The sequence below is a fragment of the Mesoplodon mirus genome, assembly GCF_964341445.2.
Source record: "Mesoplodon mirus genome assembly, chromosome: 4".
Classification (NCBI taxonomy): Eukaryota; Metazoa; Chordata; class Mammalia; order Artiodactyla; family Ziphiidae; genus Mesoplodon; species Mesoplodon mirus.
In genome coordinates this window covers 30,306,415-30,331,019 of record NC_138979.1, presented here as the reverse complement: position 1 = coordinate 30,331,019, position 24,605 = coordinate 30,306,415, and the positions used below count along the sequence as shown (strand labels likewise).

At 51.3% G+C, this 24,605-nt stretch overlaps 1 protein-coding gene across 3 annotated transcripts in view; it reads left to right on the top strand.

Annotated features, from left to right (window-relative positions):
* Positions 1-24,605, top strand: part of PCSK6 (proprotein convertase subtilisin/kexin type 6) — a gene marked incomplete at its 5' end in the record, with an annotated part of 195,603 nt that overhangs the window by 126,501 nt on the left and 44,497 nt on the right. For all 3 annotated transcript variants that reach the window (XM_082618307.1, XM_082618306.1, XM_082618308.1), the window contains 3 exons: positions 918-1,035; positions 11,784-11,972; positions 15,687-15,823. In XM_082618307.1, coding sequence (XP_082474433.1) covers positions 918-1,035; positions 11,784-11,972; positions 15,687-15,823 — 444 coding nt within the window. The remainder of the gene's footprint in view (positions 1-917; positions 1,036-11,783; positions 11,973-15,686; positions 15,824-24,605) is intronic.

The window sequence follows — 24,605 nt, the reverse complement described above, 5'->3', positions numbered from 1 at the left end:
ATATTTGGAGCCTCTTGAGCAGGTTATTATAGGATGGTGCCACTGGCTTTGTTTGTCTTGTTTCTTACCAGAGATACTTGAAAAAGATGTACATTCAGCCATGGTATGTTAGGGAGGACTTATTTTCCTTTTCTTTAGCTCAGGTCCAACTATTTCGACACCAAGCCTGATACTACTTTTTGAAAAATATAGGTCAAGCATTGTTACCCTAAGTTCCGAGGGACATTCCTTTTAATAAGGAGGCCATTGATTAGGCCTGATACATCTTTGTCTTGTAGGAATGTTTGTGGTAGTGGTGTGCTGTAACAAGAGCTGACCTACATTTCAATTTTGGCTTAATTAAATAGGAAAAGAGATTGTATCTAGTTCTTGACCTTGCCTCTTAAATTCAACTCTGAAACTCTCCTGCGTTGGCCAAATTAAACACCTGCTTGGGCCAGCCTGTGTGCTGGGTGATGCTGCTCTCCCCGAATGCCCTAGAAATTCAGCAGGGAGAGCAAATGGCAAAAGAGATGAGCAGAGCCTTGTTGTATTGTGCTTATTGCACGTCGTGGTTGCCTGAACTAAGGTGTCTCATGTTTTGCTTTTCTTGTCCGGTTCAAAATTCGGGGAGCGCAGATGCCAGGAAGTCCCTTTAATATAAAGAAAGTCGCCCTCATCTTACAAAAAGAAAGTACTAGGCCCCCTCAACACTTCCTTTATTTTGCACCAAAATGGGACGTATTTTCTGGCCCTCGCTCCTGACCTGAAAGAGTTGAGAGAGTAAAGCAGCTGGGAGTGTCCTCAGAAGGACGGGTGCTGTGGCCTGGGGCTCTCAGGCGCTGGCAGGGGCCCTGCAGCCCTGGAGGGACACAGGTGGCCTGTCCCCGGATGGTGGTGGCAGTGGGGTGCTGGGTCTGAAGGCCCTGTCTTTTCAGTTAGCCACCTCTATGGATTTGGCTTGGTAGACGCGGACGCCCTCGTCGTGGAGGCCAAGAAGTGGACTGCGGTGCCCCTGCAGCACAGCTGTGTCGCTCTCACAGACAAGAGGCCCAGGTGAGCTCGGCTCTTCTGGCGTGTCCTTTGGACTCTGCTGGAAGGTATTTCAGGGATGGGGGAGATAGGTGTTCACACACGCATTCCTGTGCACATCGGTGAGGACATGCGTTTGTGGGTGCATGCAGTGCGTCTGTAAACATGTCTGCATTTTTTCTTGTGGATTGTGAAGCAGGGAAAGGAATCGATTCTTAATCCAGTACTGTTTTGAGGCCTTTTGCTGTCATTGTAGTTTCCCCTTTTGTCAATTGCTCCATTCTGAGGCGTCCGTCCCTCAGCCTGAACCCCAGCCTAGGATTGGAACTTCTTAGCCGTAATATTTAGCAGAGCCACCCAGACCTGGGAGCTGCCCTGCTGGCTGGGGGCGATGGGCAGCAGTGCCTAGCGGCCTCCTAGAGGCTGGAGCCGTAGCTCTGGCAGCTCCACCGGCCCCGAGAGTCCGCAGTGAGACCCCATTGGTCCTGGACCAGGGTGGCAGCCCCGGCTTCTTCTCTGTGGCAGGAGAGGGTTTAGTATCCAGAGTGCACAGCAGCACGGTGTCGCTTTTATTTGGACTCAGATAAGCTTAAGGTGTAAACACTGGGATTTTTTTTTTTAACATCTTTATTGGAGTATAATTGCTTTACAATGGTGTGTTAGTTTCTGCTGTATAATAAAATGAATCAGCTATATGTATACATATATCCCCATATCTCCTCCCTCTTGCGTCTCCCTCCCACGCTCCCTATCCCACCTCTCTAGGTGGTCACAAAGCACGGAGCTGATCTCCCTGTGCTATGCGGCTGCTTCCCACTAGCTATCTGTTTTACATTTGGTAGTGTGTATATGGCCATGCCACTCTCTCACTTTGTTGCAGCTTACCCTTCCCCCTCCCTTTGTCCTCAAGTCCATTCTCTATGTCTGTGTCTTTATTCCTGTTCTGCCCCTAGGTTCATCAGAACCTTTTTTTTTGGATCCATATATATGTGTTAGCATATAGTATTTATTTTTCTCTTTCTAGCTTATTTCACTTTGTATGACAGACTTTAGGTCCGTCCACCTCACTACAGATAATTTGATTTCATTTCTTTTTATGGCTGAGTAATATGCCATTGTATATATGTGCCACGTCTTCTTTATCCATTCATCTGTCAGTAGACACTTAGGCTGCTTCCATGTCCTGGCTATTGTAAATAGAGCTGCAGTGAACATTTTGGTACATGTCTCTTTTTGAATTATGGTTTTCTCAGGGTATATGCCCAGTAGTGGGATTGCTGGGTCATACGGTAGTTTAAAAAAAAATCTGTACGGAATCCCCTGGCAGTCCAGTGGTTAGGACTCCACGCTTCCACTGCAGGGGGCACAAGTTCAGTCCCTGGTTGGGGAATTAACATCCCGCATGCTGCGTCACATGGCCAAAAAAATCAGCTGTAAAGTAAATAAAATAGCAAGAATCCTCTTCCGTTAGGAGAGGAAATCAGATTATTCTCCTGAATTCTGCTGTTGCTGCTGTCCATTTTATCCTTTTCAGAATGGTGTTTCTCTAGGCTTTAAAATCTGATGAAGAATGGAATTCATTTCTTTCTATCTATAACTGTTTATTACCTTTGGAAAATGTGTGTTTGAAAAAAAAAGAAATGATGGGGTGATTAAAAGGGATTCTTGCTTTATCAACAAATATAGATCGTTCTCTTTGAGATCGCCCCTTCCTTAAAGGCATCTACCTCTTATAATATGCCCTTCTGCTATAAAATGTTGAGAAAAGTGTTTCTTGCTGATGCCTTGCGTACAGTAGGAATTCAGAAAGTATTTGTTGGATGAGTAGCCACAGAAGGATCTTTTGAAAAATTGCATTTCCCTCCTGCTGCTAATTGTGAAGACTGACTGCCGGGTTATCCCTCCAAGGCCTGAGGAGCTGGTAGGCCAGCAGGCGAGTCTCAGCCTTGACATTTGAAAGCATCGTTTTCTCTGGGGAGCCTTAGACTGTCAAACTCAGGAGAAAGTGGAAGGTTTTCTGAGATTAAGAGGCCTTTTGCATTCTTTTGCTTGGTTATTTGGAAGACCCCTGGCACACAGGCACTCAAGCTCCAGGTTAGGTGGTGCTGGACTCAGGGGCTGGGTCCCACCCGCGAGGCTGCCCTCTGCCCTGCCGCGTCCAGGCTGCAGCCCTTCCTGTCCACTGGCCTCCCCATTGGGGCAGCTCCTGAATGAAGCATTCTTCTGCTGCCAGAAATAGTTTTAAGATGGGAGAGTGGTGCCTAGGTGGCGAAGGGTTGTTTTTATTTTTATTTTATTTTGTTTTTTAAGTGCTGGTACACGGAGTCTAGACAGCATGGGTTGAGGGGCGCAGCCGTACTACACAGTGTGACATTGTTCCTGTCCTTTGAGGAAAGGTCCCTGCAAATTCCAGCCGACGGGAAGAATCGCACTGCTGTTTCTAAGCGAAAATCATCTTTACGTTTAGCAGTTTCAGACTCTCTGGAATATTCAGCCAATCTGCTGTCCCAAACCTCAACTGCACATTCAGTTGTTCCCAAGGACATAAGGGCTGAGAGAGAGACAGACAGCCAAGTGCTCCCACGTGGAAGGCAGATACGTGTTTAGCCCTGATGGCCTCATCTCCCGGCAGAGCTGCAGCCTGCCTGCCAGGGTCGCTTGAGCCAGGGCTGGTGAGCACCCCCAGTGCTTATGGCTGGTTTCCTTCATCAGGGTTCTTGTGTAGCTTTGCCTAAGCTGCTGGGACCATTTAGCTTAAAGATGAAAAGGAAGTCTTCCCACACGCCTGCTTCTCCCTCTGCCTCTCCCTGCTCCCTCTCTGCAGATGTTTCTTGGTCCGGGGGTCCCCGGAGACGGCTGTCCACTGTCTTGGCCTCTTTCTGGTTTTTCCTTCTCATTGTGGAATCTTAGGATGCCGTGAATGTCCCAGACCTGGCTTCAGTGCTTCCTGTGGAGAAGAGCACAGAGAGAGGGAGGGAGGAAGGGGGGAGGGGACCTCTTTGGCTGCCCTGTGTGGACCCATGTACCCATGGGACACGTTTCCCTGTCTTCCCTCCTGAGTATAAGGACCAGGCCACCCTACTGTGACCTTCAGAGAACAGTGTTCCTTGCTATTAAGTGCAGGCATCCTGGCAAGGACTGTGGCCACACCTGCCAGTTCTGCGGTGACATCTGAGCCAGGGGGCCTGGGTGTCCATGGTCACGTGCAGGGCAGGAATGAAGAGCACTGACATCCTTCTTAACTCCTTTGAGCCTCAGTTTCTTCATCTATGACGTGGGGATTTAAAACAGCTCCCAAACCTCACACCCTGGTTGGGGGTTTTGAATGAGTGAATACACACGGAGTGCTCAGAACAATGCCCGGCTCACAGTAAGAGCCTGATAACTGTCATCCGTCACATTCACCTACGTATTTGCAAGCAGAGTTGTTATAAAATGACATCACATGCAGTCTGGTTTAATGAAATACCAGAAAAGTAAACAGCATGTGGTTAGTGCACAGTTAATTCTTGAACATCTAGAAATAGATGGTCTGCTCTATAGATAAACCTAAATATTCAAAGCTTTTAGTTTTGAAGTATCTTTTGTGTGGTGGGTGAGTTCTTTAATAAAAGACAAGCCACACTAAACCACAAGCTGTCTAGATGGTAATCTTCCAAACCTGCTGAAGCTGAAGACAAGTACATAAGTCCTCTTTGCTTTGGAAGACTCTGGTTGTCTTCCAGCACGAAGTTAGGAGACATGGATGTCATAAACTGTTTCGCTGTAGCCTGGGTTTTTAAAGATGCGAGGGAAGTGCCAGCTAGAAAATCCTGCGAGTCAAATAAGGTACTTAAAAGTTGGGCCTCTTTTTCATTCACGGGAATTATACTAAGCTTGATTTTCTTTTTCACTTTTTTAGAAAGGCTATAAAAGTATTCATTTTATCCTCTATCTGACACCCACAGACTTTCAAATAATTTTGCACAGGCAGATGGCACTGGTCATGATCCTATTTGCCTTCCTGTAACTGACAAAAGTTCTAAGGAGATTTAAAACCATCTGTGCCCAAGACCAGGCAAGAATGTCTTCCATGTGTGTTTGAAAGTCACAACAGAGACTCGGGCTCAGCTCATATTTTCACCGGTGTCATCTGTAAGGCCCGTAACAAGCCATTCTCTATCGCAAAAATTCCCAGCGAGTTCAAGGGATTTCCCCTCCTGCTGCACCCACACTCAGCATCACTGAAAGCAGCATAGGCTGTGCTTTCCCCGTGGGTGCCTGAGAGGTGGGTCAGACACCACAGCCTATTCCATGGGGCGGGGGGCTGTTCCGGGGTGGGGTGGGTGACAGGCTGTAAAGAGACGGCCCAGGGACATCTGGCAGCGCCTCGGCGTGGGGGGCCTGGCCCCTCTCGTTCCTCACCGCGCCCACCCCTGCAGACTCGCCTCTCCTGGCGGCTCCCTGACCTTCTCCACGACCCCAGGGACTTCTTACTGTCTCTCAGGCGGGGGATCCCGACAGAGACAGGCTAAATCCCCCAGCCCCAGTCCCTAGATGTACAGCATCCAGACTAGGGGTGTCCGCATGGCCTTCTTTCAGAAGGGAACGAGCACAGCTTCCCCCGACGGGTCTGTGATGGCAGCCCCCAGCCCCCGCCCATCACAGCCTCTCTCCTGCTGTGCTGCTGGCCTTTCTGCTCCTCTTGGCCTGAGCCTGACTCAAGGGTGGGGGGTGGCGCCGGACGGAGCAGGCCAGCTGAGGGACACCAGCAGGGCCTGAGTGGTCCCCTAGGGCACAGGGGGTGCGATGCTCATGTCTGAGCACAGGCTGTGTCCCGGGCAGGATCTGCAGAGAGGGTGGCCCTGTGACTCCTCGGGTCATGGCCGTGGGGACCGTCTCCCTGAGCAGGATGTACCCCAGGGGAGGACAGCCCCATTAGGGCCGAGGGGCGGGCGAGGGTAGAGGGGTGTCAGTGCTCTTCGTTGTGACCACGGACACCCAGGCCCCTGGCTCAGAACCCACACGACCTCACGCAGAACTGGCAGGTGTGGCCACAGTCCTCACCAGGACGCCTGCACTGAAGGCCAATGAACACCGTTCTCTGAAGGTCACACTAGGGTGGCTTGGTCATTCTACTGAGGAGAGAAGACAGGGAAACATGTCCCTCTGGGCAGGAGCGCATCCCAGGAGCTCAGGCAGGATGGAACCACGTCCCCCAGGACACGTTCCCTCCATCCCTCTGCATCCCAGCTGTGGGGCACACTGGCTCTGAGACGGGGAGGCACCGTGGCCTTGGCTACCTGCAGGCTCCTGCAGTCTCAGTCAGCTGCCACCACCCAAGGGGCCGGGCCCTGGTGTCTGTCGTGCAGCAGGTCAGCTGGGCTGGCCCGGAGCACCTGTGTGGCTGGACCCACGCCAGCCCGACTCCAGGGCTCTGCAGGGGGGCTGTGGCACACAACTGGGGCTCACGGCTCTTCAGGCAGCTAGAAGCCCCTCTTTCCTGCTCTGTACTGTGCAGGTTCCCTGCCCTCCCAGCCCCTCTCCAGGGCATCTGATCCGTGCCTGCCTGCTACTGTATGAGGCCGCTGCTCCTGGCTTCCTCCATCATGGCATCCTACATGGGCCTGGGTGCCTTGAGGAAACTCAAGGGGTGCTCTGCAGTCCTGCGCTGGGGGTGACCATACCCAGGCCCTCGACCTTTGTTCTGTCTCCTCATATCCCTTCAGTTAACTGTTTGTTTTCCTGCAGCCCTTGTCCTCCTTAGCTTATTTTTTTAAGACTTTTTGATGTGGACCATTTAAAAAAAATCTTTATTGAGTTTGTTGCAGTATTGCTTCTGTCTTATGTTTTGGTTTTTTGGCCGCAAGGCATCTTAGCTCCCTGACCAGGGATCAAACCTGCACCCCTTGCATTAGAAGGTGAAGTCTTAATCACTGGACCACCAGGGAAGTCCCCTTAGCTTATTTTTTGATGCAAACCTGTTTCCCCAGGCTTCCCTGGTGGCGCAGTGGTTAAGAATCCACCTGCCAATGCAGAGGACACAGGTTCGAGCCCTGGTCCACGAAGATCCCACATGCCGCGGAGCAACTAAGCCCGTGCGCCACAACTGCTGAGCCTGCGTGCCACAACTACTGAAGCCCACAGGCCTAGAGCCTGCACCCTGCAACAAGATTAGCCACCTCAGTGATAAGTCCACGCACCGCAACAAAATGTAGCACCTGCTCGCCACAACTAGAGAAGGCCCACGCGCAACAACGAAGACCCAACGCAGCCAAAAATAAATAAATAATTAACTAAAAAAAGAAAAAAACCCGTTTCCCCCACATTGTGAACGCTCCCTACTTCTAAGACAAGCAGTTGAAGTTGAATGATACCATGATTCTCATTGTTCACAGTAGTTGTGTTCTATGACGTCACTACCAACGCTGACTTCATGAATGCCGCACCATCGTTCCTGGGAGCCTCTGATCACGACACTTTTGTCAACCGGTCAATACAGAAACTTGTTTTATGTGTGTCTCTGTCTAGAGACACTTTAAAGTGTATAGTTGACTCATTGGCAATGAGCCATGGTCGGCGGCACTGTAACTCAGGCCTGAACCAACACATGGATTTTCTCCACAAGCCACATCAGTGCCTTCCTGTGCTTAGGACGCTAGCCAGCACTGCAGCACCGTGCTTGGGGCCATTTTAAACAGTGAAACCACCGACAGGAAGCACAAAAATGTGAAGAACGTGGCACTCGGTAGACCGGAAGAAGGACATTTGTGTATAGTATGAGCTTGTTTGACCCCAGCTGGGAACACACACACTGGGCAGTTCACATGTTTTGCCTCTCTCTCTGCAAGTGACCACAAAAGCACCACAAGTATTGATTTGAAGTGATAAATAAATTTCAGTGAGTAAGTGAATCTGCAAATACGGACTCACGATGATGAGGATTGGCTGTAATTTCATTGTCTCCCCCCACCCCCATCAGATTGAACCTTAGAATTGGAAGGAATGTTTAAAGTCAGCTGATTTAGCCCCTTCATTTCACATAGAAGAGAAATATGTGCCATAAATTTAAACACTGTGTGTTTAAAACACCTTATAGCCCAATTAATCATGGGCAGCCCTGTCTAAATTAATATACTGGATTAGCCTCTTTTTTTTTTTAAGCTAAATTTTATCTGCAGCCTAAATGATCGTCTGTGGTTTGATCATCAAAAGTCATTTCATCTAAGGAAAATCCTAAATGTGGACTAACCTGGTAAGAAAGTCATAGAATCTCTGCCTCAGACTCTCATGACTCTCCTTCCAAAAAACGGTCATCCTGGAACATAGACCCAAGAAGTGACTCAGAACCTCCTTGCTGTCCGCATACAGATGGCCCCAGGCCCTCCCACAGGCCATGTTGCCTTCCTAAGTCTAATAAGTCTGTGTCAATTAACCCCTCTCCATCCAGTCATGACCCTTTAGAAGGTCGGTGCAGGGATTTCCTGGTTGACCTTCATGGATGACCCTCCGTTGTCATGGTCCTCGGCTCTGCAGCAGCCTCTTCTCCCCCAGACAGATGCCGAATACCACAGGGGGAAGGACACTGCTGCTTTCTGGTGCTGCTGGGTCTCCAGCTCCACGTGACCTCAGGACTGTTGGGGGAGGAACTGAGCACCGCCCGCTTGGCCCCAGCCCTGTGTGTGGAAAGGTGGCATCACCCTGGGGATGCTTGGGGCCAAGGCACAGGTCTGGCCTTGCAGCTGAGCTGGGAGAGGTCTTCAAGGTGGGAGTGAGGAATACAGGCAGACCTTGGGGATATTGTTGGTTCAGTACCAGACCACTGCAATAAAACGAGTCACATGAATTTTTTGGTTTCCCAGTGCATATAAAAGTTACGTTTCCAATGTGCCGTAGTCTGTTAAGTGTGCAACAGCATTATGTATAAAAAGACAATGCACATATCTTAATAGAAGATACTTGATCGCCAAAAAAGGCTCACCATGATCTGAGCCTTCAGTGAGTCATAATCTTTTTGCAATAGTAACATCAAAGATCACTCATCACAGACCACCAGAACTTTTAATAATAATACTGAAATGTTTGAAATATTGTGAGAATTACCAAAACGTGACACTAAGTGAGCGAATGCTTTTGGAAAAGTGTTGCCGACAGACTTGCTTGTCGCAGGGTTGCTGTAGACCTTCAATTTGTACAGAATGCAATTAAGCGAAGTGCAGTGAAAGGAGGTCTGTGTGTGCTGACCTGTAGTGGCTTCCCAGCTTGAGCAGAAAGACGCGGGGAGGGAGAGAGCTTCTGCTCGTGGCCCACCTTCTCCTGCTTTTCCCAGCCACTTGGTTTATTAGAAAACATTTCTGCCTCTGGCTCTGATTGTCACTGATGCCGTAAGATTCTAAGTGTTGTGATTTGGCAAGCGCCTTGAACTTAGTAAACTGCGAACTTGTTTCTAGTCATTTACAAGCAATTAGGTGGTATTATGTACTAGAGAATACTGGATGGAGGTACCCGGAAGTTACTATGAAGCCTGTGGGCTGGTAGCCCTCCCCCCTCAGGAGAAGGGAGCTGCTGAGGGCCCTTAGGATGAAGGAACATCTGGAAGGTCCATAATTAAGTCTGACGTGTGGCTCAACAGGAAGTGCCACGTCTCTGTCCCCAGAGCCCTCTTCTAAGGAGGGCAGCCCCCAGAGCTTGAATATCACTGGGTCTGGAGGGAGGTCTTATAGGACCTTTTACTCCTCGGTTCCCCTAGGTCCTGGGAAGATGGCTTTGTGCACAGACAACAGTTTCGGAGTTTAGTAGCAGAGGAACATTTTCGGTTATCTTGGGAGCTTTAAGATCTCTCTAAATCAATTTTGGTGATGAAAGTACAACTTATCTGTGTCTGTGTTTCTGTGCATTGTTTAACCTAAACCCTGCAGCTTCTGTGCGTCAGACTGGCCAACCTTTGTGACCTCAGGGGCTGGCAGCTGGGGTCCCTGAGCCGGAGTAAAAACAGCAGATTGCAAGAGGCTTTGACAACCTTGTTGAGGATGTCACATGCCCTGAGCTGCGCTTTCCTCTAGATGTCCACACCAGGGCTGGGCCCAGGGAGGCGGCTGTGAGGGGCGTCGGGCTGCCCTTTTTTTTCCCTCCTGCTCCTATTCTCTGAATGCCTGCACCTCATCCCTAGGATTAAGGTTTCCTGGCTGGGATCCCAGGTCTGTTTCTAGAGCAGGGTGATTGCTCCGCATCCTAATTGGCAAATGGTTGGGAGTGGGGGCACGTACAGAGTTTAAAACTTCATTATGACTTTTGTTTCTGTTTCACCCCCATCTTGCTCTTCAGCCCAGGAGAGCATGGGGTTGTTTAGTGAGTCTTCACACGGAGGGGTCCCCTCCCCCAGCACCCACGCTGCCTTCTTAGTGCAAGAGGGCGGGGAATAATTTACCTGGCGATACATGTGTGCCCTGCGGGGCTGGAACTCTCCAGAGCTTTCTGTTCTGCACTGCGTCTCCCACAGCGGGGGGCCCACTGACCTGTAAACACAGTGAAACTTGGGAGAAGGCAATGGAAGAAATCAGCATCTCTAAATCAATTTAGGATGTATGCAAATCATGTTTTCAAATATTTAGAGAGTCTCTGAGGGAATTACATCACTGTTTATAAGTGTTTTGATTGTTTTTTATGACTCGGGCCTAGTCGAGCCATGCGACGTAATTCCTGAGATGCTGAGCCCACGCTGTGAGCCCCGCACCGCCCCACAGGGAAGTCGGGCATAATGGGAAAATATAATGGGAAAATCGCTCCCCATAATAAACAGAGCGCTGGCCAAGCGGTGGGGAATTATTCCTGTGCTGCTGGGCGGAGGGTGGCCTTTGTTCAGTTTACAGACCATTAGGGTGAGCCACGGTGGTGCAGACTCAGAGGGTGGCCTGGCTGGGGCTCTGCAGCAGCGTCATGTGCAGGCTTGTCTGCTCCATCTGGGGAGCATGTGAGAAAATCCTGGTGGAACTGAGTCTTGAATGACTGAGGCTTGGTGCCTCATCCATCCCAGATGATAAAGCTCCCCTGAGTTTGTACAGAGAACTGTCATCCACCCCCTTCACGGGGCAGGGGAGGAAGGGGCCCCCAGCCTTCAAGCAGACGGTCCTGAGCAGACCATCTCCTGTCCAGTCACTGTGGCCTCGACCAGTGCATTCAGCACAAGAGGCCAGGTCTGGCCCTGGGTCCCTTGTCCATCTCCTCTTTCCTGGTTTCTTGAACACGAGTGTGGGTCCACACAAGCTGCGCACCTCTGGGGACTCAGAGCCTCAAACCCCAGCTCTCTCTCTCAGTAGCTCTGTGACCTTGGGCACGGTCCTCGATCTCTCTCTGAATCAAAAGGGTCAGTCCTCGTGAATTCTCACAACAGGGGCTGATGTCCAGCACGCAGCCAACTCAGGAAATGTTTGCTGTTGTTATCATTCAGCATCACGACTTATATCTTCAAGGCCAGCCTTTGAGACAGAAGTGCTGGGGTTTTAAAGCCTTGCAGACCCCAGGCATTGAGGAGATGAGCTGGCCAAAGGGTTAGGGCACCGAGGGGGCGGTTCCATGGGTAGGTACGTTAGCCGAGTCTGCACAAGAAGACATTCTTTAAATGTCTCTAAGCAAATTCCAGAACGATAAACCTCTTCTGGGCAGGTCATATAACCCCAACAGGCACTTCTGAGTGTGAGACCAAGGGGCTGCGGCCGGGAGGCCTGGATCCATCCTCCTCATGCGCGACTGAGGGCTTCAGGTGCCAAGTACTAAGCCCCTCCCTCCTCCACCAGGAGCATCCCCGTGGTGCAGACGCTGAGGACCAGCGCCCTGACCACTGCCTGTGCCGACCACTCGGACCAGCGTGTGGGCTACCTGGAGCACGTGGTGGCCCGCATCACCATCTCCCACCCACGCCGAGGAGACCTGCAGATCCACTTGATTTCTCCCTCAGGGACCAAGTCTCAGCTTTTGGCAAAGAGGTAAATCTAGGCTGGCCTGGGGGGCCGGGGTGGGAGCCGGGCTCACCTCAAGGTCACATGGCCCTGCAAGGCCCCCGGCACACTGGGGGTCTAGCTGTTTCTGCCTCTTGAAGACACTCACACATAGACCCAACAAACCTGAAAAAATAGGCTCCTGCAACCTGCCCTTCAAAACCGCCCTGGGAAACTCTCCATTTCAGGCAGTAAGTAGTGACAAAGGTTTGTGGTGGTTTCATTGCTTAGTGGAGAAATGCATGGAATTCTGGCTATGACTTCATTGCTGAGGTCATTGGAGATCATTTTTATCGTATTCATTCTGCATTTTAAGTGAGAACACGTGTCAGAGGAGCACTGTTTTGTGTCCTGGGGTAGAGCCTGCATGGGCAGGAGGCGCTGAGGGAGACGCACAGGTGTTGGGAGGCTTCTCTCTGCGGAGGTCTTGCCCATGCACTAGGACGGTCCCCGTGGAGCAGATGCTCCGAGAGGGAGGCTCTGAACTCTTGGAGCCCGGTGCACAGTTTGTGGTGCCCGGTTTGTGCAAGGCTGTGGAGTCATTTCTTCGACAGACTTTGAGACAAGAAGCGCTTTGCTGCATTTATGTGACTTGCGGGTCATCAGAGTGAAGGGGTATCGGGAGCTCGGGGGGAGGCTAGAGGGGCCTGGGCCTCCTTTTCCGGCTCCTTCCAGCTACGAGGCAGAGGGAGAAAAAAGGTGTCACGAACAAATCAGCATTTCCCGCTTCTCTTGAAAAACAGAACTGGCAGTCGTGCCCTGTACCCCTCAGGATGCACCCTGAGACTGCCCTGCCTGCCGGACCGCAGCCCCCCCTGCCTGCGTGCTGCGCCTGGGCCCCCTGGCCTCGTTTGGGTCCCCTGCCCAGGGCTGCAGCCCTTCTTGGGGCTGCAGGATTCAGAAATGGGGGTGAGTGACAGCCTCCAGACAGGACCAGGCAGGAGAGGGGCCCTTTTTCTTGATGCCCCTCTGTCCCCGGCTGCTCTGCATGACAGAGAGAGGCAGTCGGCCTCCATCAGAGAGGGGGGAGTGTGCTGTGTCCTCCTGGGCACCCCCTGCCTCCCCAGCAGCCCGGTCTCTCTGTGGCAGGAGACTGTGGGCCCAGCCCTGGGCTTGTCCTCAGTGCTCTGGACACGCCCGGGGACCAGACCCTGGCTTCATCAGCTCCCAGGGCTTGGGCACCCAGCTTGGCCCCTGCTGGGCTCCCCTCTCATAGCACAAGAGTGACAGGTGACATCTCCCCTCTGAAGGTAGGCCCGGGCCACCCTCTGCACGTGGGAGACCACCGTGGGCACGAGTGTTTTGAGGGTGCCGGCTGGCAAGCTACAGCTTTGTGCTGTTTTGCAACCAGAGTTGTTGTTATTATTAATCAGAACTTTTAGAGATTTCCTTTAAAAGTCCAAATTTCTAGTGTTTCTTGAAAAATTGGAAGCTGTCCAATACTGGGCTCATGTTCCAGGGCAAATACTCACTAGAGCACCCCAGGGCCCTGTCCTTGCACCAGCACTGAGGCCGGGCGTGGGCCGCTTGTGCCCAGGCTCTCGTGAGGTCACCTCGCTGGACCCCCGTTTGCTCCAGGCCAGATGCCTAGAGGCATCCAAGTTGACAACCCTTGAATCTGAGGCAGGAGCTGGGTGCAGACCCCAAATGGTGGCCTGCGTTGACCTTGAGCACCGGGAGGCTTGGGGTGGGGGCCGCAGTGACCAGGGAGGGCCGGCGTGGGCTCTGGAGCCCAGAGGCCTGAGCTCACAACCTGCTCCTTCACCTCTCAGTGGGGCACCTGGGAGCTGGCCACTGCTCCTCAACTCTGGAAACGTCCTGTGACCCCTCCGTCACAGTTAAGAGTATTACAAGAACTGGATGTGATGATACAGGTGGAAATGCTGGCATGGTCCCTGGCTCAGGGGCTGGCCGTGCTCCCATCCGTCTTACACCTGCCTACCCGTCAGCAGAAACCTTCCAGCACCCGGCTCTGTGTTCATCCCTTCCTAACTTCCATCCCTCTGCTCAGGCCCAGGGTTGGAGCCCCTGGAATGAGAGAGCGGGCACTGCTGAGCTCACCTGGTTCACAGCTTCCCGCTCCCTGGGTCACACTGAGCCAGCGCCATCAAGCATGTTCAACCCGTCCGGAGCCACTGGGCCGTCATCTGAGTCTTAGGAATTTGGTTTTTTCCAAGGCAGTTTGTGTGATTATACCAAGAATTTGTGTTTTAGGATCCAATCGCTTCTCTGCCTTTTGGCTAAGATCAAGTGTAGGATCGATTACCTTCTAACTTTATTTCACATCTTGCTTAATTCAGAAGCTTTTTTCGGGTTTCCAGGTGTTTTTCGCTCCGAGTAAGCTGACATCTTAAGTACCTCAGCCCTTGAAAGAGCTTGTCTTTGTTCTGTCCCCAGTGCCCTAGATTCAATCTGGCATCGTGTGTGAAGATCAGCCTTGACCTTTGTGGTTTCTTAGAAGAAAGTAGAGGTTTTCCCCTCCCTGCACTGTTCTCCACGCAAAGCACATTTCCTTGATGAACATTTTTGTACAATGGATGTTTGGAGAACCCCCAATTGGGAATTGAATCTGACATCACACGAAACATATATCTGAATTTCTGATGAACAGTAAAGAGCCTCTACATTAAAAAATTGTTATTCCAAAATAGAGATAGAAAATTAGGCTGTGAAGGAAGAGTCCAGAATTGTTCCTTCTACAGAGACTGAGGGGCCCTGGGTGCTGGAGAGGGAGGGTGTCCATGAGTTGCTCCCTGTTTCTGCCTGAACCAAGTGTGAGAAAATGGACTGGGGCTGAAGTTCCAACAGGAAGGACCTTCTTCCAGTCTGGAAGGACCAAGGGGGCTCTTGCACCTGCAGGGGACACGGGCCATGGGAGGAGCGCCCAGGGGTGCCTCCTGCCCGCAGTGGAAAACCACCAGGCCTGTTGCGTTCTCTCCCCCAAATGCAGCTGTGGAAACCTGCTAAGCCCTGGAGATTAAGGGACAACATCTTTCCCACAAGTTTGAGTAGTTGTTCATTTTTTCTTACTTGTATCTTCTGGAGAAGAACCACAAGAGCTGGCTCTCAGACAAATGTGAAAGATTCCTTCGTTCCATAAACCAGCATTTTAGAAAGGCCTCCTTTGTGATGACCTTGTGGCTTTGGAGTAAGGATGGTGTGGCCCAGCCTCCATCCAGGAACTGGGGGTCACGGGCTCTGTAGGATCCCTCCTGGGGTGGAACTTGGGGGTGTTCGTTGGTGATGGAGAGAACCCAGGACAGGAGTCAAAATGCCCTTGAGGGCATCCAGCTCAGCCAGTCACTGGAGGGGGGACCTGCAGCAGATCCCTACTCCCGGGGCCTCTCGTCTGCGAATTAGGGTGGGGGGAGGAGCCCACCGCTGACCCAGCCCCTGCCTTATGCTGGCACCACCTCTGCAGCCTGACTGCCTTCCTTTCAGAGTGTTTGGAGACCCAGTGAGGCCACGGAGGTGAAGGTGCCATGCAGGGCTGTGCTGCACAGCCAGGGCCTGAAGGCATCAGCGTCTCCTGCACCTTCACGCCAGCCACGGGCCAGGCCCCTTCTGCCCTGGGAGGCACGTCAGCCAGCTGTGCAATCACCTGGGCATAATTCCCAGGCAGGAGAGCCCTTGGTGGGCTGGTCACCCCGGCCACCATCCCTTCGGGGACCCTGTGTTCTGACCCCACGTTTCCGATTGCAGGTTGCTGGATCATTCCAACGAAGGCTTTACAAACTGGGAGTTCATGACCGTGCACTGTTGGGGAGAGAAGGCCGAGGGGGAATGGACCCTGGAAATCCAGGACATGCCATCCCAGGTCCGCAACCCAGAGAAACAAGGTCAGTGGGGCTTGGGAAAGTCCCAGCAACTTTTGTATTTCAATCCTTTTGTTAACTCTAGACTTTTATTCAACTACAGTACCTGGATCATTCTTTGTTGTTGTTTTTTCTTGGAGGTAAAATTTACATAATATAAGTGTCACTGCTTAAATTGTTAAGTGTACAATTCCATGGCTTTCAGTGCATTCACAGTGTTGTGCAGCCGTCACCACGATCTAATTCCAGAACTTTGTCATCACGCCAGAGGGAAATCCCAGTACCCATTAAACAGTCACCCCCATTCCCCTCCTCCCAGCCCTTAGCAACTCCTCACCTATTTTCTGTTTCTGGATTTGCCTCTTCTGGACGTTTCATAAAAATGGAATCATACAACACGTGACCTTTTGTGACTGGCTTCTTTCATTTAGCTTGATGTTTTCAAGGTTCGTCCGTCCTGTAGCAGGTGTCAGTGCTTCTTTCCTTTGTATGACTAAATACTCTCCCACATTTTGTTTATTCATTCCTCAGTTGGTGGACAGCTGGGTTGTTTCTACCTAATAGCTATTATGAACATCCATGTACAAGTTTCTGTGTGGACATGTGTTTTCAGTTCTTTTGGCTGTATACCTAGGAGTGTAATTGCTAGGTCATATGGTAACTGTGTTTAACTTTTTGGGGAACTGCCGAACTGTTTCACAGTGGCCAGACCATTTTACATTTCTGTCAGCAAGATATGAGGATTTTAATTTCTCTACCAGCATTTTTTTTTAATTATAACCATCCTAGTGGATGAGAAGTGGTATCTCATTGTGGTTTTGATTTTCATTTCCCTTATGATTAGTGATGTTGACCATCTTTTCATGTGCTTCTTGGCCATTTTATATCTTCTTTGGAGACATGTCTATTCACGTCTTTTGCCCACTTTTAAATTAGATTGTTTGTCTTTTATAATGGAGTTATAATCATACAGCAAGAGTTGAGTAAGAGTTCTTTAAATATTCTGGATACTAGACCCTTATCGGTTAATATGATTTGCAAATTTTTTCTCCCATTATGTGGGTTTTTCTTTCACTTTATTGATAGTGCCCTTTGGTGCACAAAAGTTTGGGGTTTTTTTAAAATTATTTATTTATTTTTGGCTGCATTGGGTCTTCGTTGGTGCGCATGGGCTTTCTCTAGTTGCGGAGAGTGGGGGCTACTCTTTGTTGTGGTGTGTGGGCTTCTCATTGCAGTGGCTTCTTTTGTCGCAGAGCATAGGCTCTAGGCACTCCAGCATCCGTAGTTGTGGCACACGGGCTTAGTTGCTCCGCAGCATGGGGGATCTTCCCGGACCAGGGCTCGAACCCGTGTCCCCTGCATTGGCAGGCAGATTCCTAACCTCTGCACCACCGGGGAAGTCCCAAAACCTATGTTTTCTTCTAAGAGTTTTATAGTTTTAGCTCTATACGTTTAGGACTTGGATCCATTTTTAATTACTTTTTGTATGTACGTGAGGTAAGAGTCCAAATTCATTCATTTGCACATGGCTGTCCAGTTGTCCCAGCACCATTTTTTGAAAAGACTATTCTTTCCCCAGTGAATGGTTTTGACACCTTGTCTAAAATCAATTGGCCATAAATGTATAAGCTTGTTTCTGGACTCCCAACTCTATTCCACTGGTCCATAGGTCTCTCCCTATGTCAGTAACACACTGTTTTGATTACTGAAGGTTTGTAGTAAGTTTTGAGATCAGGGATATGTGGGTCCTCTGACTTTCTTTTTCAAAATTGGTTTGGCTATTCAGGGTCCCTTGCAATTCCATATGAATTATAGGATCAGCTTGTTAATTTCTGGAAAAAAGGTAGTTGGAATTTTGATAGAGATTTTGCTGAACCTGTGGGTCAACTTGGAAAGTATTGCTGTCTTAACATCATGAAGTTTTCCCATCCGTGGACACAGATGTCTTTCCATTTATTTAGGGCTTCTTTTAGCAGTATTTTATAGTTTTCAGTCTACTTCCTTGGTTATATTTGTTCCTAAGTAGTTTATTCTTTTTGATGCTATTGTAAATGGAATGGTTTTTTAAATGTTTTCAGATTGTTTACTTCTTTTTTTTTTTTTTTTTTTTTTTTTTTTTTCTTTTTGCGGTATGCGGGCCTCTCACTGTTGTGGCCTCTCCCGTTGCGGAGCACAGGCTCCGGACGCGCAGGCCCAGCGGCCATGGCCCACGGGCCCAGCCGCTCCGCGGCACGTGGGATCCTCCCAGACCGGGGCACGAACCCGTATCCCCTGCATCGGCAGGCGGACTCTCAACCACTGCGCCACCAGGGAGGCCCCAGATTGTTTACTTCTCTGGTAATTTTTGCTCCCTTTCATAGCTCTTAGCTAATCGTCTGTTTAACTGATCTTTATTAAATGCCTGCTACTGGCCAGGCGTTGATCTAGGTGACAGGGTCCATACACCAGGAAGGAAAAGCAGGTAACTGTGATGTCTTGTCCTGTAGTCACCACCGAGGTGCTGAGCTCTACCAAAGTCCGTCTGTCGGGTTCCTGGTGGAGTGCAGGGACCGTGCTCCAGTCTGGCTTGTCTGTGGAACAGTTTTACCCAAGGTTTGTTTTCTCTGATCGGCTGTTCCCTGCGGCCTTCTCTGCAGACATGCTCTTCTTTTTGATGACCCTAGACCCTTCCTCTGCCCTGGTTCTTTTCTGATTCTCTGTAAAACAGTTTCACGGATTTTTTTTTTACATCGGGGAGAAGAGAGGCGCGTTGACTTGCTTTATGCAAAAAAAATTGACTTTAAGTGATCAAGTCGTCTCCAAGGTCCCCCTACCCACCCCCCAAATCACTTTCTTGCTGCCTTTAAAATAATAACTATTATGCAATACATTAGTGGAACAAATTCTGAAAATACAAAAACTTAACATTTTAAATCACTTGAAATTGATATCTTTTAAAACTAGACGCTCCTCAATTAGTCCTTTAAAAGCCCCAGAGTGCATTGGCCCTATTAAAGGTCCAGGGTCGGCTTGTCAGGCAGGCTGCATCCCCTGTGCCACAGGCAGAGGCAGAGTCCCCGCGCCAGCCGGCACCACCCCGGCCACTCGTGCAGGGGAGCAGTGAAGGCTGTGCATCCACATGCCACAGCCAGCCTGCCTGTTGGAAGCGCGGGATGAGCCTGGTGGGTGTTCATGTTTCTCAGCACTTAGTAAGTCAGGGCTCCTCTCTGGACCTCAGCATCCTTGGCTGGGACGTGGAGCTGAGCTGGATGCTCTCCTGACTGTGGCCTGTGTAGTACGTCCACATCCTGGAAGGGGCCTTGCTGGCCTGGATGCTCCTCCGCACTCTCTGGCCTGTCCGGACCCCACTCCTCTTCCAGACCCAGCTCCAGACAGCCTACTGTGGGGCTGGGTGGGCGCGGAGCAAGCAGGCGCCTAGGAGACCCCGGGCCTCCTCGTCTAGCGCTCCCCCTGGGGTTTTGTCGACACGCAGGTGGTGATGCAGTGTGCCTGGTGGTGCCCAAGACGCAGCAAGGCCGGATTGCGCCGAGCTTTGTGGGCCGTCGTCAGGACTGATGTTGGTGGGACGCCCCGGAGGGATTCTGAGCAGAGGAGGGGGATGGTCTGAACCACCATGTGGACAGCGTCACTCTGACAGCTGGATCGGAGTGACTGAGTGTGGCTGGAGTGGAGAGAGGGCAGAGGCGGTGGGGGGTGCAGTTAGCAGGCCATCGCAGTGTGAGGTGAAGGTGACCCTGACTGGGGCAGGGGGGCAGCAGTGGAGGTATTGAAAGCAGCTGGTTCCTAAAGTAGAGTCAAGAGGACATGCTGACAGATCAAATGTGGGTGCCGAGAGGAGAGGGGGCCCTGAGGACCCCGGAGGTTTGTCCTGTGCGTCGGGAGAAGGGAATGCAATTTCCTAGATCTGGGCCATCGCGGGGGAGTGGGTGCTGGGGGGAGGGTCAGGAGCTCAGTTTGAAGGTGCCTGTGACATATCCAGGTAGAGAAGTGGACCTGGAGGCCGGGTGCACACATTTCAGTGCTGTGGGCAAATGGCGGGTCTTGAAAGCCACGCGTGTGGACAGGCTCCCCGAGGGGTGAGTGGGGTGACCCTCTGCCTGCAGGATGTGGGTGCCGGAAGGGAACCTGTTTCTGTAACGATTCCACACGGGTGCACGTGCCGAGCTGGGAGCTGCTTCGGTGCAGCCCGGAAGTGCCTGCCATACACCTCCCCACCACCCCATCCTACCCATCCACTCCCCACCTCTGGCCTGCACCGCACGCGCTGGCTCTGCTCTTGTCCTGCTGACATTTGCTCTCTGGAGTCTGGTCCTCCGGCGGCTGCTGTGTCCCCAGTGCCTCCTGCTGCATGGCTGGTAATGGACACAGAGATGTTTGGTGAACGAACGAGGACAGGTGTGATCAGCCCGTGACCGACGCTCTGCCTGCTGCAGAGGACACAGGCTTAGCGGAGGAGGGGGCAACCCCGAATTAAGTCCTGAGACAGGCCGTCTCCCTCCCTGAGTGTGGGTGGCATCTGGGCCTGGGCCGGTTGAGACAGGCACAGAATACACACCCCCTGGTACCTTCTAGCTCTGACCTTCTGTGACCTGCTGGACTCTGGGGGGCGGGGACCCTTCTTTCAGTGTTGTCGCAGAAGGTCTTCTCGCTCCTACAGTGGCCCCTGGGGTGGGTTCATTTGTCTGAGCTCCACCCTGTAGAAACACCATTCCTGAGGCAGCCTTGTAGAAACAGGGGTGGCCAGTGGCTGTTGACAAACGGCGCACCCTGCTTCCCGGGCAGGACGAGGTCGGGCTCCCCATCTCGGCCACCCGTTCAGCCACCCGCTCAGCTGTTCAGGCGCTACCTAGCACCTCCTCCCCGAGCGCAGCCAAAGTCTGCATTGGCTCCGTTGGCGTCTCTGCACATAGATGGGGGTGGGAGGGAGAGAGTAAGGACTGTGACAGCCAGACCCTGAACCGTGCAGGTCAGCCTGGCGGGACCTCAGCCTGCGAAGGTGACACAGAAGACCAGGGTTTCCCCCTGACGCAGACCCCGAAGCCCAGTAGAAGTGCAGGCCTTCGAGATGCTGCTGGTGCCGAGGCTGTGATGGGTCCCAGTGGGCATGTCGTTCCCTCCCTGGTTGTCAGCTCAAGGTGGCCTGTAGGTACCGGGTCTCCGTTGCCCTCGGGGCCAGGCATAAAGCAGCAATACACGGTCACTGCCCTCAGAAAGCACGGTCCCTGTCCTTCTGCAGTGATTCCAAGAATAGGTCCTGGGGTGCAGGGCTGCGTCTCCGTTCATTTCAGTCCCCCTCAAATCTCTGCATCGTAATTGCTTAAAAAAAAAAAAGAAAAAAAGAAGCCAATTCAGTTCCAGTGGTATGGTGGGTGAGAGGGCTCTAAAATCTGAGATAAGACCCAGGGCTTACTGAGTAATTAAGTTGTCTGAATGACACGCTCCCTCAAGCAGTACTCACCTCCTGTCACACTGAGCCTGGTTTATGTTGTTAGTTTTAAAACTCTTTTTTTTTACAACTGAGGAGCAGATTACTCATTCGTTTTTCTCTTCAGTTCCTGGGCCAAGGAGAGAGGGTGTGTCTTCTCCTGGAATCACGCTCCTCCGGAGGCAACTTAGGGATGGGACTGAGTACAAATCCTGCTTCACAGCCGGGTTGCCTTTGCAAGTGGTGTTTCAATCATTCCCATCCACGTTCAGCGCACCTTTATTGAAATCTAATCAGTCCCAACTTGGGGCTACTAGGACCTTGCCTTGCCGCTCTCTGGGGGAGCAGGGCTGGGCTCAGGTGTGGTGGGGAGGGCACCCCAGAGGCAGGTAGGCTGGCTGAACCCCCTCCCCCAACACTTCCCCCACAGGCCACACCACCACCACATAGAGAGAGGCCAGGCCCAGCACCGCAAGCTGCCGACAGCACCGTCAGAGCAGAGCAGAGGTCCCATCCTGCAGAACATCTCTCAGGGAAGAGTGGCTGCATTTTACAAAGTTTCCATCTCGAATGCTCTAGCTTTTCAGTTTGGGCACTGAATGCAGAAAGTTCCAATTCTCTGGGAAACGTGTGCTTAGTTCTCCTGCATCTGCCTGGGGCAGGCCTGGGGTCGGCTCCTGGTGCCCCTGCTTTCCTGAATCGCTGTTGTCGTTGTTCGGGCTGCTACAGCAGAGTGTCATAGACTGGGGTGCTTATCAACAACAGGCATGTCTCTCTCACAGTCTGGAGGCTGGAAGCCCAAGATCAGGGGCCAGCGTGGTCGGGTTTTGGTGGGGGCCTCTTCCAGGTTGCAGACAGCCACCTTCTCCTTGTGTCCTCACAGGGCAGCAGGAGAACTCGCTAGCACTCTGGGATCTCTTTTGCGAGGGCACTAATCTCATTCCTGAGGAGCCCCCCTCGTGACCTAATCACCTCCCAAAGGCTGGGGGTCGGATTTCAGCATATGAATTTGGGAGGGACGCAAACTCATACGTAATGACATCTGGCCCCAGTGCTGGGCCTCTTCTCCTTTAAGATGAGGATGGACAAACTTTCCTCAGGAGGTCACTCGGACGTGATGACCCGGGCCCAGTAATTGAGGTGCGGGACCTTCCCATCTGCCTTCCTCACCTCGAGCTCATGGTGGTGATCACACCTGGGGCACAAGGCAAAGCCTGTACGCCTGCTGGCATCAGGCCAGCCTCCTGCCCAGGTGTGCACACTGCTCCGCATCTGGGTGCGGGGAGGCCCCCAGCACCCCTTTGACCTGGGGCTCCTGCAGGCACCCCTGCACATGCATGAGGCTATGGGTCCTCTCTGCTCGGCTGGGATCAGCCCAGCTTTGAGCAGCACCAGGATGCCCTCCGTTGGTCTTGTCACTCATTCGCACACTTACCTGCTATGCGCTGAGTCTGCTGGGCAGGCACAGGGCTAAAACATGCTTCTTCCTCCCTCCCCTGTGCACCCCCGAGCACCCTGCTCAGTGCCCCACATGGAGGCTTTGCTGGGGCTGTGGTTTCTCTCTGTGCGGGTCCCGCACTTCCCCTGCGAGGGGGAGTCAGGAGCCATCGGTGTTTAAATGGAAAGCATAATCAAGCATCCTTCCAATCCTCTTTCTGTGATCAACACCAGGTATCTTATTTAATAGCCCCAACAGGAGTTAGTCTTACGTACTTGGCATTCACATCGTAATAAATAGACTTTCTGAGATGATGGATAGCATTTAAAAAAATCCTGGTGTTCTCCTGAACTCAGGGAATTCACTTTTTCTCCTCAATTAAAATTTCTCTTTTTTTCTCTCATCTTCCCTCTGTTTCCAAAAGAGCAGCAACTCACATGTGCCAGGTTTCCCTTGGTTTCCATAGCATTTCCAGACTCTCACTGAAGGAACAAGAGAGGAATATGATGATAATGAGTGCTTATGTATTTTCCATGAGGCACTGGGTGTTATCTCATTGCTAAAAGTCCGTATAGAATCGGGGCATCTTAAACAGAGTCCTAGCCGATAAGGAATTAAGGTTTATGAAAATAAAAACGTCTAATTGCTAGCGATACACACCACAGTATTTACAAGTGAAATGTTAGTGATGTCTCGGATTAGCTTTAGAACACTCCAGGGGTGTGGGATGGGAAAGTGGAGGGTGGGGAGGGCATGAGCAGGCGAAGTAGGACGGGCCAAATATCCATGATTGTTGGGACGTTGGGAGTTCATTGTACTGTTTTCTCTGTTTTGTGTTTATGTGAAAATTCACATCATGAAAAGTTTTTAAAAATACATGTATGGGGAACATCTCTTCCAACGTGGTCAGAAGGAAAAACTATTATGCAGACTGGGCTTGCACAATTAAATAAAATAAAGATGTAGGTGCTTTAGAGCAAATACACCTCAATTTTCCACAAGTGTGAAAAAAAAAATGTTCAGTACGCCACTGAAGAACTAGTTTCTTTGGACTTTCTTACCCTCAGACAGTCAGTCTAAAATCTATGAAGGAATAAGGCAGGGTCCCAAACTCTGTATGTGCATGTGTGTAAGTGTGTATGTGCCTGCACGTATGGAAGTGGGTATCGTATGTGTGTATATGTGTGCCCGTAGGTAAGTTATCTGTGTATACATGTGGATATGTACGTACGTGTGTGTGCATTCACCTGTGTGTGTGCACGTGCATGTGTGGGTGTGGTGGGTATGCACGTGTGTGTATGTGTTTGCTTGTTTTTAAAGAACCAGCACAGCCTAGCCGTTGAGCCCTGGAGCCGGCCTGCTCAGCAGACCCCTGTCCTGCATCTCACCAGCAGTGGCCCTGGACGGGTCACTCCTCCCGCTGAGCCTCGGGGCCTCCTCTGCATAGGGTTGTTGGGAGGATTAAATGAAGCAGCACATGTGAGGTGCTCAGTGTTACGAAGCTTACCCTTCATGGCAATTACTGTGTGTTTTTATCCTCCTTCTGTGGGAGAGGAAGCTGGTTCAAGCCCCACATAGAGCCTGACTGAGCTCACCTAGCGTAAGGGCGCAGCCTGGAGTCAGGTGTGCTTCTGCACAGACAGGCCCGGCCCACTCCATCCTTCCCAGTGGGTGAGTCCCCACGCATCCACCCAAGGTGCACCCAGCAGGCACCCTCCGTGGATGTTTTTCTCTTTAGCCCTGTGGCCAGTGCTTTTCACATGTCCGGCTTTAGGATATTTGTAGTTGGGTTTTTTACTTTAAAGTGTTGCAATTAGAAGATAAAAATCAAATGAAATAACAAAGGCTAACAGGTGCCTGGTACCAGGAGCATCTGCTGTGCACGAGGGTCAGGGCTCCTAGGAAGCCCTCCTCCTGAGAGGCTGCCTCACCTGGCCTGAGGC